At 36.8% G+C, this 16249-nt stretch overlaps 1 protein-coding gene across 1 annotated transcript in view; it reads right to left on the reverse strand.

Annotated features, from left to right (window-relative positions):
• Positions 1-16249, reverse strand: part of NEK11 (NIMA related kinase 11) — an 82615-nt gene that overhangs the window by 65915 nt on the left and 451 nt on the right. Inside the window, exon 2 of the mRNA XM_005423981.3 lies at positions 13243-13416. Within this exon, the coding sequence (XP_005424038.1) occupies positions 13243-13412 (170 nt within the window). The 5' untranslated portion in view covers positions 13413-13416. The remainder of the gene's footprint in view (positions 1-13242; positions 13417-16249) is intronic.

Here is a 16249-nt window from a genome sequence, read left to right on the forward strand (position 1 = left end):
AGATCAGTCTGTCCTTGACCTGAGCACATGAGTGAAAAGTACAAATCTAGATTTCAGGCTGGAATCTAATTATACTGTTTGAATGATTTCTAATCCTTTAGTATTTAACATTTGTTTAGGAAGACTCTAAATCCCAGGGAAAATTCTGGGAAAATGTAGGGATTTTTAATATTCTCCAGTCTTAACACATGAATGTACCATAGGAGAATTTGTAGTTCTATACAGAAGCTGGAATAGGGCTGTTTACTGTTAACTTGACCTGGAAAAATATTAGAAAAAATATAGTGCAGGGCACATTTTGCCAAGATTTTCCTGAAAAAAATGTTAAAAAAGGACAATACAACACATTCCTTTTCCATTTACTTTACCAGTTAATGAAGAATAGATAGGTCTTTTCTGAAGGAGATATTGAAGATTCTTAGAGAATATAATGTTTCTTTACTGAAACAAAGTGGTGAATTTCCCCAAACTTTGGAATACATGAAAGGCAAGTTTCAGACTCAAGAGAAGCTTCCACAGTGCTTTTAGCAATTTCCCCATTCAATAGAGCATGGTTGTAAATTTACAGTAGTTAAACATGACAGTGATAAAACTACAATAATTCATCTTATCTAAGGGGAAAAAAATAAAAGCTGTGTTTCTTCATGAGAAATTTTTTTCCTAAGTCTGCTAGTCAGAAACTGATTGTTCAGCGTTTGAATTTTCATATAATCTTGCCTAATCCCCATCAGGAATTGTGACAAAAAAAAACCCATGCCCTTTGATCTATTTCCATCTTTCCATCTTCTCTGCAGACAAGCTTCATGGAACACAGACAGGCAATACCTCCTGCAATCTCCTCATCTTCAGCTGATGTGGGCCTTTACCCCTTCCTTCATAAAAATCATGTCACAGAACTGACAAACAGGATGAGTCCTTGTTAAAGACCACTTAATACAAGTTTCTTGCATACCCAAGAAAGCAATAAAAGCCTGATGTGTTGATGTGTATAGAAAGCTTGTCATCTTAGTCACTCAGTGATCTTAAAGCTGTCATCAGCTGTCACACAAGATGACAGGTGTTTTTCTTATTTAAATTAATTCCCAGAAGAAGAAATCAAGAAAATATACTTCCTGTAAATAAGGTATTGCTTTTCTGCAACATAATCCTAATTCATACCCACAGCTGGAAGGCATGTACTTCTAGAAAGAAAACTTTTGGATGCAATCAATATTAGGTATATCTGCATGCCCCTGGTATATGTGTGTACAGTGTCTATGTGTAAATAAGGTTTGTTTTTACTGCAATAAATATGAAGCTAACTAGACTTCATACTTTCTGCAAAGATTTTGATAATATTTCAGTAAATACACTTAAAAATTTAAGATATGTACTTAAAAAACTCCACGTTCATTAAGCGCTGACAAAGAAGCTATGTCAGACTCAGAAGCCTCACAGAGAAAATGGAGAAGTCTCCAGATCTGAAGTGGATTTTTTCTGTTATCTTAGAAGACAAGAAAAGAAAAGAAAAGTTTGCAGCCAGAAACTTATATAGATAAATTAACTGTACTTTTTAATACATAAAACACCTAAAGAGTGCTTAAATTCACCCTACCACATTTCAGTATTTACACAAGTAAATTCTACCTGAACAGGCAGCTAAAATGGGCACATTCTGTTCTTTATACGGCTCCTAAGATAACTCAAATTTGGCACCCCTGGTGATGTCAAACAGGCTGATAGATCCACAAATAAAAGCTTAGTAATCATGAGAAAACAACAAACCTTTCTTAGCTAAACCATCCTGACTGCATCTCCTCTCTACCAATAAAATCCATCTCTACATTCTGAAGGAGACAAAACGTTTCTGTTTCTATGATCCAACCTGCATTTTATAGTTGGCCAATAATAAAGAGTGAGCCATCATTGCTCATAACTCAGACATGGTACTTGTAGATTAACTGCTGAAAATGTGCCTGCATTGTGTTACTTCACTATTTTTTTCTAAACTGTTTGAAGTATTTTGAACAAACCTTTTGAAGAGTGTTACAGGAACATTTATTTTGGATTTTGGGAATAATACACTCTCGTGTTCAGATTTTATTAAGACTCCATCTGGAGTATACAGAGCCACCTGAAAGTCAAGTTTTTTCAAAATATCTGCCCTTATATCTCCTGCCACTTCAGTTCAAGTATTAAGCAGGATTTAAAAGGTCTAAAGCTGTTTGCATGAACTAAGAAATCTCAGATTCATCACATGAACAAAGAAAATAGAGATCTAAGTGGCACACATATAAAACCAGGTAAAACCACAAAAATGTGGATATCCTCCAAATACAATACTTAACTACCCTTTCTGATGGAATGCTAAAGGAGATATGCTAATTTAAATATTATTATAAATTTGACAGTGTAGAATACAACACATAAGCAGATCATAGGATTTTTTAGGTTGGAAATGACCTTCAAGATCATTGAGTCCAACCACAAACCTCACACTGTCAAGTCCGCCACTAGACCATGTATCTAAAGATAAGATAAAATGTCAATGAACACACAATTAGAAAACTTTATTACAGAAGTGGTAGCAGATATCTTAAATACAGAACAATATCCTCAGGATTTTAAGTGTGTAGAAAAAGCCTTATAATTCAACCAATAATGGAAACACACTTTAAACTTTATCTCAAACTGACCATAACTGAAAGAGCCTTGTTGTGAAAGCATTCATATCTGAAGAGGAAAAAAATCCAACTGTCACCATGTACATCCATCCTGAAGGAAGCTGGTTCTGGTACAGGTAACAACATCCATCCCTTCAGGGTGGGAAAATAACAGGAGAGATGAGCCCACTCCCACATCCCAAAACACAGAAAGCAATGTCCCAGCCTCCACAGTGCCCATGCCTCAACAGGCCCACACTCCTTCCCTGGGAACACCCTCTGATTTTCATTAGCAAAACCTTGCTTGCTTGCATTGTCATTCTTTGGAAAGTAGCCAAACACCGGATCTCAAAGTGCAATAATGGGGATCAAGTGGGGAAAAAAAATCAAATCTAAATCTAATCTAATCTAAAAATCTAATCTCTCTAAAGAGAGCAAAACTTAAAGCAAGAGAAAAAACAAACATGAAGGCGGAACCCTCCAGGATTCAGGCACGCAGTGGGAATCCCTTTTTGAGCTTTACTAGTGACTGACAATACACCACAGCAGTGTTTATCTCAATCTATTTCCACTGATCTTTTAGAACCCATCTGGTATTTGTTTACACCGGTGACATACTTTATTATTATATAATTTGGTTTATTGGATCAGATGCAATTCTTAAAAGGCAGTGTTTCTCAAAATGTACTCTGTTTATTGAGTAAACTGCAATATGAATTACTGCCTAGGTAAATTTGCTTGCTGAGAAGGAAGCAAAAGAAATATAACTCTTCTAATGTCAAGAATAAATAGGTCTGATAAAATAACAGAAGAACTGTGATCTAGGAATAGATGATCAAAAGTTGAAGCTTTTAATTAAACAGCTTCATTTTACAAAGGCAATTTTTCAGTTAACTGCACTTAATTATAATTTCATTTAGGTTTTGTGTTGCCACTATGGAGAATTGTAACATAACCCATAACTTTGTGCTCTATTTCTACCTATGCTGACCTTTGCAGGACTGCCACTTCACCCTGGTAACTCCTCAGTACAAGAACCAGGTGCAATTCAGTAAAAATGCACCACCTCTTACTGGGTCTGTAACTGGATCTGAAATTGGTCACAAACAACAAAATTAAAGGAGTGTCTGCCTAATTAATGATGGCTTCTATTCTACTTATCAAATGGCAAACAGAGAAGGTACAGCTCTGGGAACCAAAATGAAGAAGAGGAGACAACCTCCATGCAGAAAGTTCGCATTAAGCTTTCACACTATTAAAACTGTTAGGGAAATATGGTAACAAAGGCACCGCATGCCTATAGACAGGGCAAAGTCACCCACCATTACTGCTACTTCTTTTCTGCAGTTGACAGCTTAGCAACAAAAGTTCAAATAGTCATTCTTTACATTTTATCCATCATATTTGGAACACCAGTGTCTGCATGGTCAGATAATTTAGAGACATGCATCTATCTGTTAGAGAAAGAGGAAGCTGGTGAAACCATGAAATACAGTTAGTCAGCATACACTAATCAGTACTACCTAGAAGAATTCTTAGCTTTAGCTGAGGAAAGAAACACAGTAAATGAAGAGAATTTGATTTCTCTGGGAAAATCAAGAGGATTACCACACTTCCAGTGAAAAACAAACAAGTGCTATTTGGTATTCCTCCTTACGTATACATATTTACTCATTATCCAAAGCATTTCAGATCCAAATATTACTATGGAACTTCTAGAATCGAATCTTGGCTTCCCATGCCCATTGTGGATTTATTAGTCAAGCCATAACTCCTTTTCAATACCAAGTATTGTTGCATAGCTTCTTCAATCAAATGTTGCATTTCTTTTGTCATCCCCCTGGACATTATTGACTTCCTAGTAATGCCAGAAGAGTCATCAGCAACTCGTTTTTTCTGTTCCCCAAAACATCCAATTCACACTGTTCATGAACATTCACAGACACTGAGAACTAATCCCCGAGTTAACCACTATGGATTCAATCACTATATGAGCACTGTAATATCTGCAGATGGATTAAACATAATTTCATTTTCTGAATAAGCACTTTAACTAATTTAACCTTGCTTTAATATCTTTGAATGGCAATGAGATGTCTTAAATTTGCAAGCGAAACGGATGATTCACTCTCCATTTCCATCAGCAAGCCACAATTTCAGCATTTACAAATATTTCTCAAGATGCCAAATTTTCAAATGCTCTAATGTATGCACTAACACTGAACAGGCCAACTCATGATGAAAACAGTTTATGCTTATTTGAAAATTAACAATTCCTAATTAGAATCCAAAAAAACTGTAGAATATATATTCAGAAAGAGAATACTGTTGAAATAAGTTAGCCTCAAGGAATACAGCTTATATCACTTTCTTCTGCACTGAGCAAACTCATTTATACAAAGGGGCATAACTAAAATTATTTTTGGTCAACCATATGTGCCAATTTTGGAAAAAAACAGTAATTTGAAGGTAAAGCAGAGCAATTGTATTATCTTCCACAGAACCAAACAAGTGAATAAATGGAATGACTTATTTAGATATAAAAATGCATTTATTGTGAATAATTCTTTGGGATACTTTGGGTAGCCATCTACATTGATTTAAAAAGGCAGAATAAAAGTAGGCATTGATTAATAAAGGATGAATTTTTCTCTAAAGCCATATTTTTGAAATTAGAACTTCTTCCTAGAGAGAAATGGAAAAACAAAATGTAAATACCTTTATAGTCCATTCATATGTTTCAGCTCTAAATCAAATACCAATAGACTGTGATTAAACAGAAGAAATTTGTGTCTTAACAGAAAAACTACTAAAAATTATGATGAGATACTGACTAATACCTGTTAATGTACTTCTATTTAGCAATACTTTATAGTTACATGTTGCATTATCCCCCTCTACTGTTCATCCAACCTTTTTCTTACAGCTCAGTCTTGCTTAAGCATGCAAGTAAACACAATGCTGTCCAAAACCTAAATGGAATTTTTTAGAAATACAGCAAGGACTAAATAATTGGTTTATCCTCTGTATCTTTGAAGACTTAAATCACACAACAAATCTTCTAAACCAGTACTATGATTTCATTACACAGACAATATACTTTACAATTAACTGCTCTCTGCTAATTAACTTTTGCTTTCAAACAAGAGGAGACACCATTACAGAACTCAAGATTGAATGCAGAATTTTGTCTTCAAGCTTTTTAATATGATTAAACATCTCATAATTGCCATGTTATAACTAGCAGCCTTGGGGAGAACATCTGCCAAAAAAGAATTTTCCTTCTGTAGGAATTAGTTTGAATTTTTAAGTTAGTTTCAATCAGAAATTTTGAAGAAAGACCTTCATATCATGATCTATATTCATCAGTGCAGAGAAAAGAGACTATTTTGAACAAGAGGAGTTCAGAAGGGAAACCAGATATAATAAAAATTGCTGTAAGAATGCATTCCATAGAATTTCAACTAAAACACTTGTTAATGCAAAATTTAACTGGTTCTCTTCTGAATTTAAATACATTTGTAAGCAAAATTATGTTCCTTTCACTGTTGCAAGGATATTTATGTCAACAGTATTGTCCTTCCAGAGGAACTAATTCCCAAAAGTAATTCAAACTGTAATTGCTGCAACTTTAATGAGAAAATTCACTCTCCCTACATGACTCTTTCCATCAGGCATATCCTTCAATTTTATTTTTGATATGCAATCAAGTATCTATAGTACCAAAAAAAAAGGAGAGGAGTGTAGAAAAAGATAAAAGCATGGTTTATAGCTTTACAAAAGCACATTACTAAATAGTCTACAATCAAAGGCAAAGGGAATCAAGCAATGCTGAGGAAATTAATTGCATATAACATCCATTGTTAGATAAAAATCTTTTAATACTTTTAAGCCCTTCTGAGTATGATACTCTGATCTTAACAGCCAGTGAAACACATGCAATTCAAAACTTAAGCAACTACCCAACAACATTAAAAAGTTTTAGAACACTTGAAGGGCACACCATGGATGTAAGCAAAACAATGAAATAGGAATTACAGTTACTTGTAAGTCACATAAGCACAGCAGCAAAACAAAACAGAAAAAAAATAGGGAAAAGTACAGCGACTGTCCAGCAAATCCAGGATTTATTCCACTCACTGCAGCAGTTTTATCATTACAATGTACTGAACGCAACAAAAAACTGGAGACTCATTCTGCATGGAAGAATTTCAAACCACCCTGATGCAGACTTGAGAGGAAACACCTTGCCAACAAGGGTAGCCCATAAGAAGATACAGTAGAAAGGCATATTCAAATATTTCAAACACCTACAGTATCTTTGAGGCAGGTGGCCACAGCTCAACCTAACTAATAATACTGCACCTCTCCCCATTTTCTTACTAAAACTAGCTTACAAATGCATGAAGACAAGTTTCAGCAAAATGAATGAGACAGAAGTGATCTCAAGGCATTTGCTTAATTACAAAATCATTACATTCTGTCTCTGCCATGCACCTCAAAGCAAGGTAATTCACCAATAATGCCTTAAGCACAGCTCTTCACCCAATGTTGAAAATGTTACATGTAAACAATTCTCAAACCAATGAACTCATCCACCAGCTCTGCTCACTGCCTGCACATCAGACCAGAATGTGGTGAGTGCTGCAGCACTGAGCTCCTGGGAGCTTGGCTCTGTGGGACACAAGATTCATTGTAAACCCAGACAGTATTTCCTTTAAGGCACACTGCTTCCTACTTACAGATGTTAAAGACCTAGTTAGAATCCTCCCCAGTCAAATGGACAAGTCCCACCAAAATGAAAACGTAGGCAATTATACTGTTGCAGCAAGGTAGAAAAATCATAAAGGCTTCATAAAAACAAGTCTGCTCTCCTGGAATTAGTAGCTGGCCTTGTCAAAGCTAGCATTTTGCAAGCTTTGTGAAAGCAATCCTATTGTGAGCAATTCATTAACATAACAAGCTATTCCTGGGTAAAAAACAGCTTGCACCTGCATAAACTGGTTTTGCACCATTAGATAGAAAAATGAAAACTATCCTTTGCAAACAACTTCCTTGCACGTATACACTGAGAGTTTGAGTGACCAATCAATACAGAAAAACAAATTGTTACTAACAAATAAAATAATTGGCAAGAAAACAACTAACCAATTAGAGCCCCACACCGGGTCTCTTAAAACTCTATAAAAAGGAGTTATGTGAATAAAGAATGGCCTTTTTCCACCATGAAGAAAATGGAGTCCTGTGTGATTTATTCCCATACTTAGTCTAAGAAAGGTGCATTAAAAGGAAAGCAGTACAAAAAAACCCTAAAAAATAAACACCACCAAAGCTCATAAAGGTGACTGAGCAGATGTAAAGGTTGTATCAGAGAGCACTGAGGAGGATTGCACAGACACCTGTGTTACACCAGCCAAACAAAGGGTCTCGACATGTTCCAGTATGGATCTTTTGCTTCCAAAGAAGCCACCGAATGCTGGGTTTTATGCTTTTGGTTATGAGGGAACTAGAAAATTTAACACAGTTATTGCCTGTGCAAAGGACTGCAGCATGGCTGTGACTTTAAATTGCCAAACACATCACCAGCATGGGCAGGTTGAAATCTCACATCTTGTGCTTCAAAGTCAAGCTACCTTGCAGCACCCTTAGAGCCTTATCCAGCAGAGGAGTCCTAAACTTTCTTACATTGAGCTGGAAGAGCCCTACTGTGTCATGCTGGGCTGCAGGAAAAGCTGGGCACTGACAGGGATACAGGAGGTAGGGACTAAAGCACCTTCTCTCATGGATTCCAGTGAGAGCTGCTTTGGGTGAGTCTGAGGTTATCAAACTTGTCTTTGAATCAGGATTGTACTGGCCTGCACTAGATCTGAAATCATTGTGGCCATAGCTGGGACTGCCTGCTAAACTTGAAGCAAAACATTGACAGTTTCACTCCCTGGCAATCTCCATTGCAGGTGTACTCTGAACTAAAGCATCAGAGCATCAGCCGTCCTTACAGAGCTTCAGCAAGGAAATTACTTGGACACTTAGCTCCAGGCCTTGACTGGTGTAACATTGCTCACAGAGTATGAAAGTCATGCTTGGCCACTCAAGTGGTAAGCTCAGGAAAGCTTCTCAAACTGCTCTAGCTAAATCCACAAGGTCAATGCTTTTATGGCCCCTTATTTGGGCCGAGCATGATCGTACCCAGTCAGCAGGCATGGCACAGCAGCTGAGCTTTACATAAAAAAGCACAGGTACACATGATAGAACCAAGCACTTTTCACTAAGGAAAGCTTATTTAAAAATAAACCACAGTCAGGAAGGTCCAACAGCAAATGCACCTCTGATCAGTTTTCAAGGAGATTGTGAATATTCTTTCACAAATCCAAAATGCCCTAATAAATTTCAGTTTTAATTTCTGGTTTTTATTATTAAATGAAGGAGAAGAATAAAGGAAAGCAGTGTAATTAGATGAATATGCACACAACAACTGGCAGGGAGTAATTTGTTTCTGTTTTAATCAATTCAGCATCAAATGACCATTCCATTGGAATACCTTCAGAGAAGCAAACAGGCAGCAAACACAGGGATTTGACAACACAGCAATCTGCTGACTGTCACTTGGATATTCATAAGGAACAAATCACTCCCACCTTTAGATTTTATATCATTTGTTATAAGAAGTCATAAATAATTGAAAGTCACATGATAAATTATTCAGCTAAGCCCACAGTTTCCAAGGAATCCTAGCATGAGTCTGGATTAAAGCTATAATGCAATTCAGATGCAGAATTTGAGCTGACACCCCACAGTTTCCACACAGTGGAGCAGTCCAGGGAGTTTGGCACTTGTCAGCGTGTCCTTTCCACCACAGGGACACATAAATACCTTGTGAATATTTATGAACTAGCAGTCCCTATTGCCTACTGTGTGCTTCAGCTGCTTGCCCATACTTGGTTATGAACCAGTGACACTTAACCCAGAGCTTCCCTCAGCACAATTGATCAGGACATTCATTTTCTTTAAGTGAAGGTGCTGTCCTTTAAGGCTAGTGCTGAACTTATCTCTGCTGTAAACGATTTTGTCTTTAACCATAATTACCTGTAATCATTAACAGAGAAGATATTCTGGGTGACAAGCATAGAAATGATTGCAGGAATATTACTTAGATGTAAAAATGCTGCTACAATCCTGCTACTTTCTTTATAACTTAACCAAGTTATCTGCTTTGGGTAGGTCTACGGCCATAATGTCCAGGAACAAATAAATATCAAATAAACCACAAACTAAGACATCCTGTCTAAACTGAAACTAAGAAGCTTGCTTTTGTACAGATGTGTCTCTTGCGCTTAACTGACTTTAGGGTCTAAGATATGAATTCTGATTCCAGTTTCTTCCAAAAGAAAGGGAGAAATTGATAATTTCTCTCCTGTATAGATTGTCTAGTACATGAGAGACTTTGTTCATAGTGAAGAACCTCCCAGGTTCTGACCTCTCTCTATGAGGGCATTCTTTTTGTTCTCTACTCTGCTGCTTTCACATGAATTGCAGGGACTTCTATCTGAGATATTTAACCCCCTGTCATACTCAATGAGAATCATACAACAGGAACAAAAGTTCTTCCACGAGAAAATAAAATTTACCAAAAAAACAACAAAAAAAAAAACCACAATCAAAAACAACCAAACCCCCCCAAAAAACACACACACACACACACACACACACAAAAAAAACAAAAACAAAAAACCAACCAACCAAACAAAAACAGATAGGAAGTTAAAGCAACAGGCAAGGAATGTGTCATAGAATGCAAGACCACTTAAGAGGGACTTGTAGTAAGGGATCTATATATGCTACTAGACTTGTGGTACTTCATAACCTTATTGTTTATAGATTAGACAAGTCAACCATATCATAGATAGGAAGTTAAAGCAACAGGCAAGGAATGTGTCATAGAATGCAAGACCACTTAAGAGGGACTTGTAGTAAGGGATCTATATATGCTACTAGACTTGTGGTACTTCATAACCTTATTGTTTATAGATTAGACAAGTCAACCATATCATACTGATCTGGTATGGTCTGAGAAAGTCAATAATCCTGATCCCATGCATACAAAGAACTGGAGAGAAGCATGAAGATGGCATGTACTTCTTAGAAAGGCAGGCACTGCTGGCCTGAGCAGCCCTGAAAGTCTTAGCTGAAATCAATATGTTCATTTGAGGTATGCCCCAAATAATCAACTCTCTCTTCTTCCCAGCTGAAGCAACTCCATGCATAACACTTCACTCACCACAGATATGATCCTTGAGAGGTAACAAAATAGAAGGCACAACCTAAAACTGTTCCTAGAATCACACAGAAGCTTTGCTGAGCATACTTGAAATCAGATGACAATCACTGTTAGTCTCTCCATTAACTCATTCTGTGGACATTGACTAATGGAAAATCAAGAAAGATATCCCTGAACAGCTCCTGTAGCAATGTCACTTTTATTCAGAGTTGGTATTCCTATGATTTATTCCTATATTTTTTCAGAGTGCTTTAGACTATTGCAGTTTTCAGGAAATTATCTGTGGCTGAATTTACACCATACATAACATTCATCTCAGCACATTCTAGATCATCTCTGAAACAATAAAAATAGAATTCTAATTCTGCAGAGATCACAGTTGTGTTATTTGTGGGTTTATTTCTATCTATTTCTATCTTAATACAGCTGCCTTCACAGCTGCATTAAGATCATTCTTTTTAACCACTTAGATTTTCATTCAAAAATATCTATAACATAAGCAGCAACCAGTATGGTTCTATATGAGATTATCTGAAAGCAGTATTGAGAATGTAGCTTCTAGCATATTTTACCACCTTAAGAAACCAGCATTTCTAAATCTGACATTCTAGATCATCATAAATATAATGATAAATAATCTGTGTTTTCATACTCAGCTGGGACAATATTTTTGTCATCCACTAGCATATAAGAGGCAGAAATTTGGGGGGGATCCCCTTGTCGATTCATGCTTGAGGCAAGGAAGGAATGAATTATGATAGGCGAGCACCCCCTCGTGATGGAAGGCTTAAACACACATTGCACATCTCAGAGCACTTGGGCTGGTTAAATGCTGGTGTATTTCTATTGTACTGCAGTCACAAAAAGAAACTGATAAAAAAATTAAAACTAAAACCAAAAACATGTCATTTGATATTCCATCTCTGTCCTGAAGATAGCAGAGGACACACTCAGGCTCATCCCTAACAAAACATAGGCATGAAATGCTGCAGGCAGTGAATGTTTGTTCAAGGCAGTCACTCAAAATTCTTAAGACAAAAATAAAAATAACCACTTAAAAGCTTAAGGCATGTTCCTTGTTTTTGAGGTTTGGCAGGTTGTGCTATAGAAGCAAATGTCTGAGACCCACATTTCACTATACTGTTAATATTCTAATAATGAGTTTAGTAACAGCTGAATTCTGAAGTGTCCTAGAAGCTCAGGTAGTTCCTGTCACCCCACGTTTTTTAACATAAAAATAAAATTTTTAAAATTTTTAAAATACTGTTTATTGGTTTAAATGTAATATTTCATTTAAGAACATTTTTTTGAGAAAAGTGTAGCTAAGGCTATGAGAGAGTCAAAACTCTAAGCTATGTGAAAAAAGCTAAGAAAGAGCTTAGAGGACCCTAACCCTAATCCAAGGACCTGAGAAGCTGCAAATTGATGTAGAAGGAAAACAATTGACAGAATTATGTCTTGGTTACACTCTTATTAAAGCAATATTGCTAATAATGTGTAGCCATGAGTAGCAAAAGTGAGGTACAAATGAATCACAAAAAGCCCTTTAATCATGTAAGTGCTCAGTAATGTGTCCATCAATAAGGACCAGTAAACCCCCCCCTTTTTTAAAGGAATTGTGTATTTCTGGCTGAGGACCAACCTGATTAGATGTTCCTGACTTCAGACAAAGAGCCTTACAAATATTTTTGATAAAACAAAAATATTTATAGTTAAATTTCACTTGGTGTAAGTATCAAGGTAGACAAACAGTTCTACACAACAGGAAGTCCAGCCACAAACCCAACATCAAACCCACACACAGTAATGTCAACACTCTGAAAATGTTATTTTGTCATTGCGGCTTCAGGATCCCAAAGGGTTTATCAATAAAACTGATGAAACTTGTCCAAATTCAGGCAAGCTAAAAAAAAATCAAGATTTGCTGGCAATTAAAAAAAATAAAAAGTCAAATCTTCTACCAGTTAGGTATACAGCAAATAGAAAGGTGTTTACTGGAATTTCTGTACCTCTTCCTTCTCAGGTTGCATTCAGACAACTCAGTTATAAAAAATTAGGTCATCAATACTGTACAGTTTTTTTTTTTTTGAGACCCCTCCAACAATCTGAGTCTTTACAGTTACACAGAATCAATTCCTGAAAGCACCCAATTAAGCGTTATAAAAAAAAAATCTGCTTCTACTTACATCCTCACCAAAGTTAGACAGTTAAGGTTGCAACATAACACCAATCTGAGAGAAGAGACACAAATACAAAGAAAATATCTACAATGCAAGAAATATGTTCCAAACAGTTTTATTTAAAGCATGTGAAGGGTTTACTTACAATTTTTCTCCTTGTTTTGCTTTTCTGTCATTAACCAAATACACACTTCCAAAGCTTCCATTGCCAAGTTTCCTCTGAATAGTGTATCTTCTTGCAATCACAGCATCTGAGCAAGCAGAATTAAATCTGGCAACAGTGACATGCTTAGCAGTTTCTTGAAATTTCAGCATTTCTCTGTGCAACAAAAAATACACAAATGTCTCAAGGATGTAGCTTTCAGATCCTTTTATTCTTCCATGGATGTTCACAGAAATCACTTGAAACAGAAAAATATTGATTTGTCAATATATATTTCTTATTAAACTTCTCATTTAATTCTGTGGCAGTGTTTACACTATCCAGCTTTCAGCAAACACAAGCAAGTCGAATCATTAGTTGCTAAACTGCGAGCAGTAGACTTGATAAACAAACTCCAGATAATGCAGATGTGACATAGTCAGTCTTCCTCTAAATGAACCTTAAATTAATCCACTGAACTGGTAGCACAGTTCCCCTAGATATGGCACTCTTCCTCACCACCTGTCTTTATACCACCACAGTACCTGACACCAAAAATATCTGCATTTCAGGATGCTAATTTCAAGATTTTTGTACATATTGAAGCATAACCTCCACTCTTCATTTGAGTTCTCTCCCATCTCTGTTTTCTCTGCACTTTCATTTACCCCTCAGATTTCACCATCTGTTCCTGTGCTGACCTCACAGCCTCACCATGACTCACTACTAGTATCTTCTGCAAATTAGTTTCACAGAAAATCTGCAAGACTTCCAATAAAACCCAACTCTGCCTAAAGTTCATTTCTCCTTCACTGTGCCCTTTCATGACTCCCCTTTCCAACCTTTCCAACAAGTCAGCTTTGGTTGGGAATTCTTGTCTAACTGAGGTCCTAATTCTGCAAACATAAAGACTGCAAAGGCCAAGCTCCGGCATTTCTATGGTTCTCAGTAGCTCAACACGAGTTTAGAGTAACTTTGTTTACTCAGCCTTCCTCATTCCAAATGAAAAAGGGGAGGTGTTTCACTGCGCATAAAACAATATTGTTTTCATTACTTTCTCTTTATATAATGCTACGTGCATCATTTTGCTGGAAGATCCTTTGGAACAAGGTCTTGCAAGATCAGTGTTGCTATTGTTACCACCCATCAGCACTGCAGAGCAGCAGGCCCACACTGGCCTTGTTCACCACATCATTTCAAGGCAAGCACATGAAGAGGATTTTCCTTGTCATGGTGGTGGTTTTGGAAGAGCAAAGACAAACTGCCTAATTTTAAAAGCTGTACAACTTTAGGTTACAAGTAAATGGCTTCTCTGCCAAATGAACACAGAGCTTAAATTAAGATAACAGATTTGTATCTTGCAACAACAAACTCACTCTGTGTGTGTGTGTGTGTGGGTATAGCAGGAACCTATTTTCATACCCATCTGCTGAGCTGCTGTCACACTGTACCAAAAAGCCTGACATTGCACTGTCACCATGTTATGAAACACAGATAAACTTTAATTACCACAGGACATCTTAATAATACAAATCCTGCATGTTTTTTTAAACTACAGCACTCCTAATACTGTTTCTTTGTTCTCTTTCAGCAACACTGACAAAAAATTTGAAATTCCAATGCTAAGGAAAGAATGTCAGCTAAAAAATTATTTCTCTGTAACTCCAAATCAGTCTGAAGGAGCCCAAATGGATCATGTTGAGGTGTAGAGGAGGGGAGGGCAGAAAGATGAACTCCATAAAATATTATGTTGCCAATTCTAGAAAGTTTATGCAATTTTCATGTACTGTTATATTCTCATAATTGCTGTGTTATGCATGCCTTCTAAATCCCTTTAGAAATAAGTGCACTTAGAAAAACTGCTGAGCAATCTATACTTCTTCTTTTCTTTCTGAAGTCACCACAGCTCACCTTCAAATTTTCCTACTTACTTGGGCCTAGGAATGCATGACAATCCTTTACACCACAAAACCATGCTTAAGATCAAGTAGCTCACTGAGTTTAACTTCTGTGCTTTATTTCTAATAATGCCTCCCACCTTTCACTCTCTATGCTTCAAGTTCTCTCCCTATATAATAATAGTAATAATAATCATGTAACTTTGTGAAATGCTTCAGTGTCTACTGCTGAAGAGTGCTACGAGGCAGGGGCCAGTGATTGCCATTGTGGCATCACAGGTGCATTTTAATGGCACAGAAGAGGTGGATTGCTGAGCACTGCATCTGGAAGAAATGCCTTTTAGGAGCCAACAGATCCTAAAGATTCATTCAGCCATAAGACTGATGGATTCTTCAAGAAGTATATGAACTACAGCCTCTCCTACCTCACTCAAACCTTTAGCCCAACCTTCCCTGTGTTCCTTTCCTACCAGTGTCCATCTCCCACTGAGCAGGTGTTTCCCAAGCAGCAACATCAATTGCTCCATTAAGGTTAAGGACAACTAGAGATAACACAAAGTAATCAAGTCTCCAGCTCTCTTTTCCTAAAAAAAATTCTCAGTATATCCTATCCAGTAAGGAATTTCCTTTGTCCTATCCACTATTCCCAAGTCCCATCCCAGAGCCAGGCAGCCTGCTGATGGCAACCAAACGAATGCAATTACATTGTCTGGATCACAATTTTTTAATATTTTCCTCCCTGGCTAGAGTTAAATCTTCCTTTTTGTGCTGCAGACTAAAGGAAAGTTGGTGGTTAGGGTTTCATAGCTCCACACACACATGCTGAGTGCAAACCATCTCAACTTCTTCCCTGACCTTTCTTAGTTTCTGTAAGAAAGATTAACCTTCAGGTTTCTTTAGCAACAGCTAAGATACTCTGACATTTGCTGCCTCCAAGATAATCCCTTCTTTGCCAATCAAGGCCATTTTCCAGTTTTATCAAGTTTTCTTTTTATTCCTTAAGAACCATTGTGTTACATTAACATCTGCCAGCCTGCAATCCCTGCAGCACAAATTCAAAAGTCTTTAGCTCTAAATATCTTCAGTATTTATCATTTTGATTTTTTTCCTGC

Source organism: Geospiza fortis, unplaced genomic scaffold, assembly GCF_000277835.1.
Source record: "Geospiza fortis unplaced genomic scaffold, GeoFor_1.0 scaffold346, whole genome shotgun sequence".
NCBI classification, from domain to species: Eukaryota; Metazoa; Chordata; class Aves; order Passeriformes; family Thraupidae; genus Geospiza; species Geospiza fortis.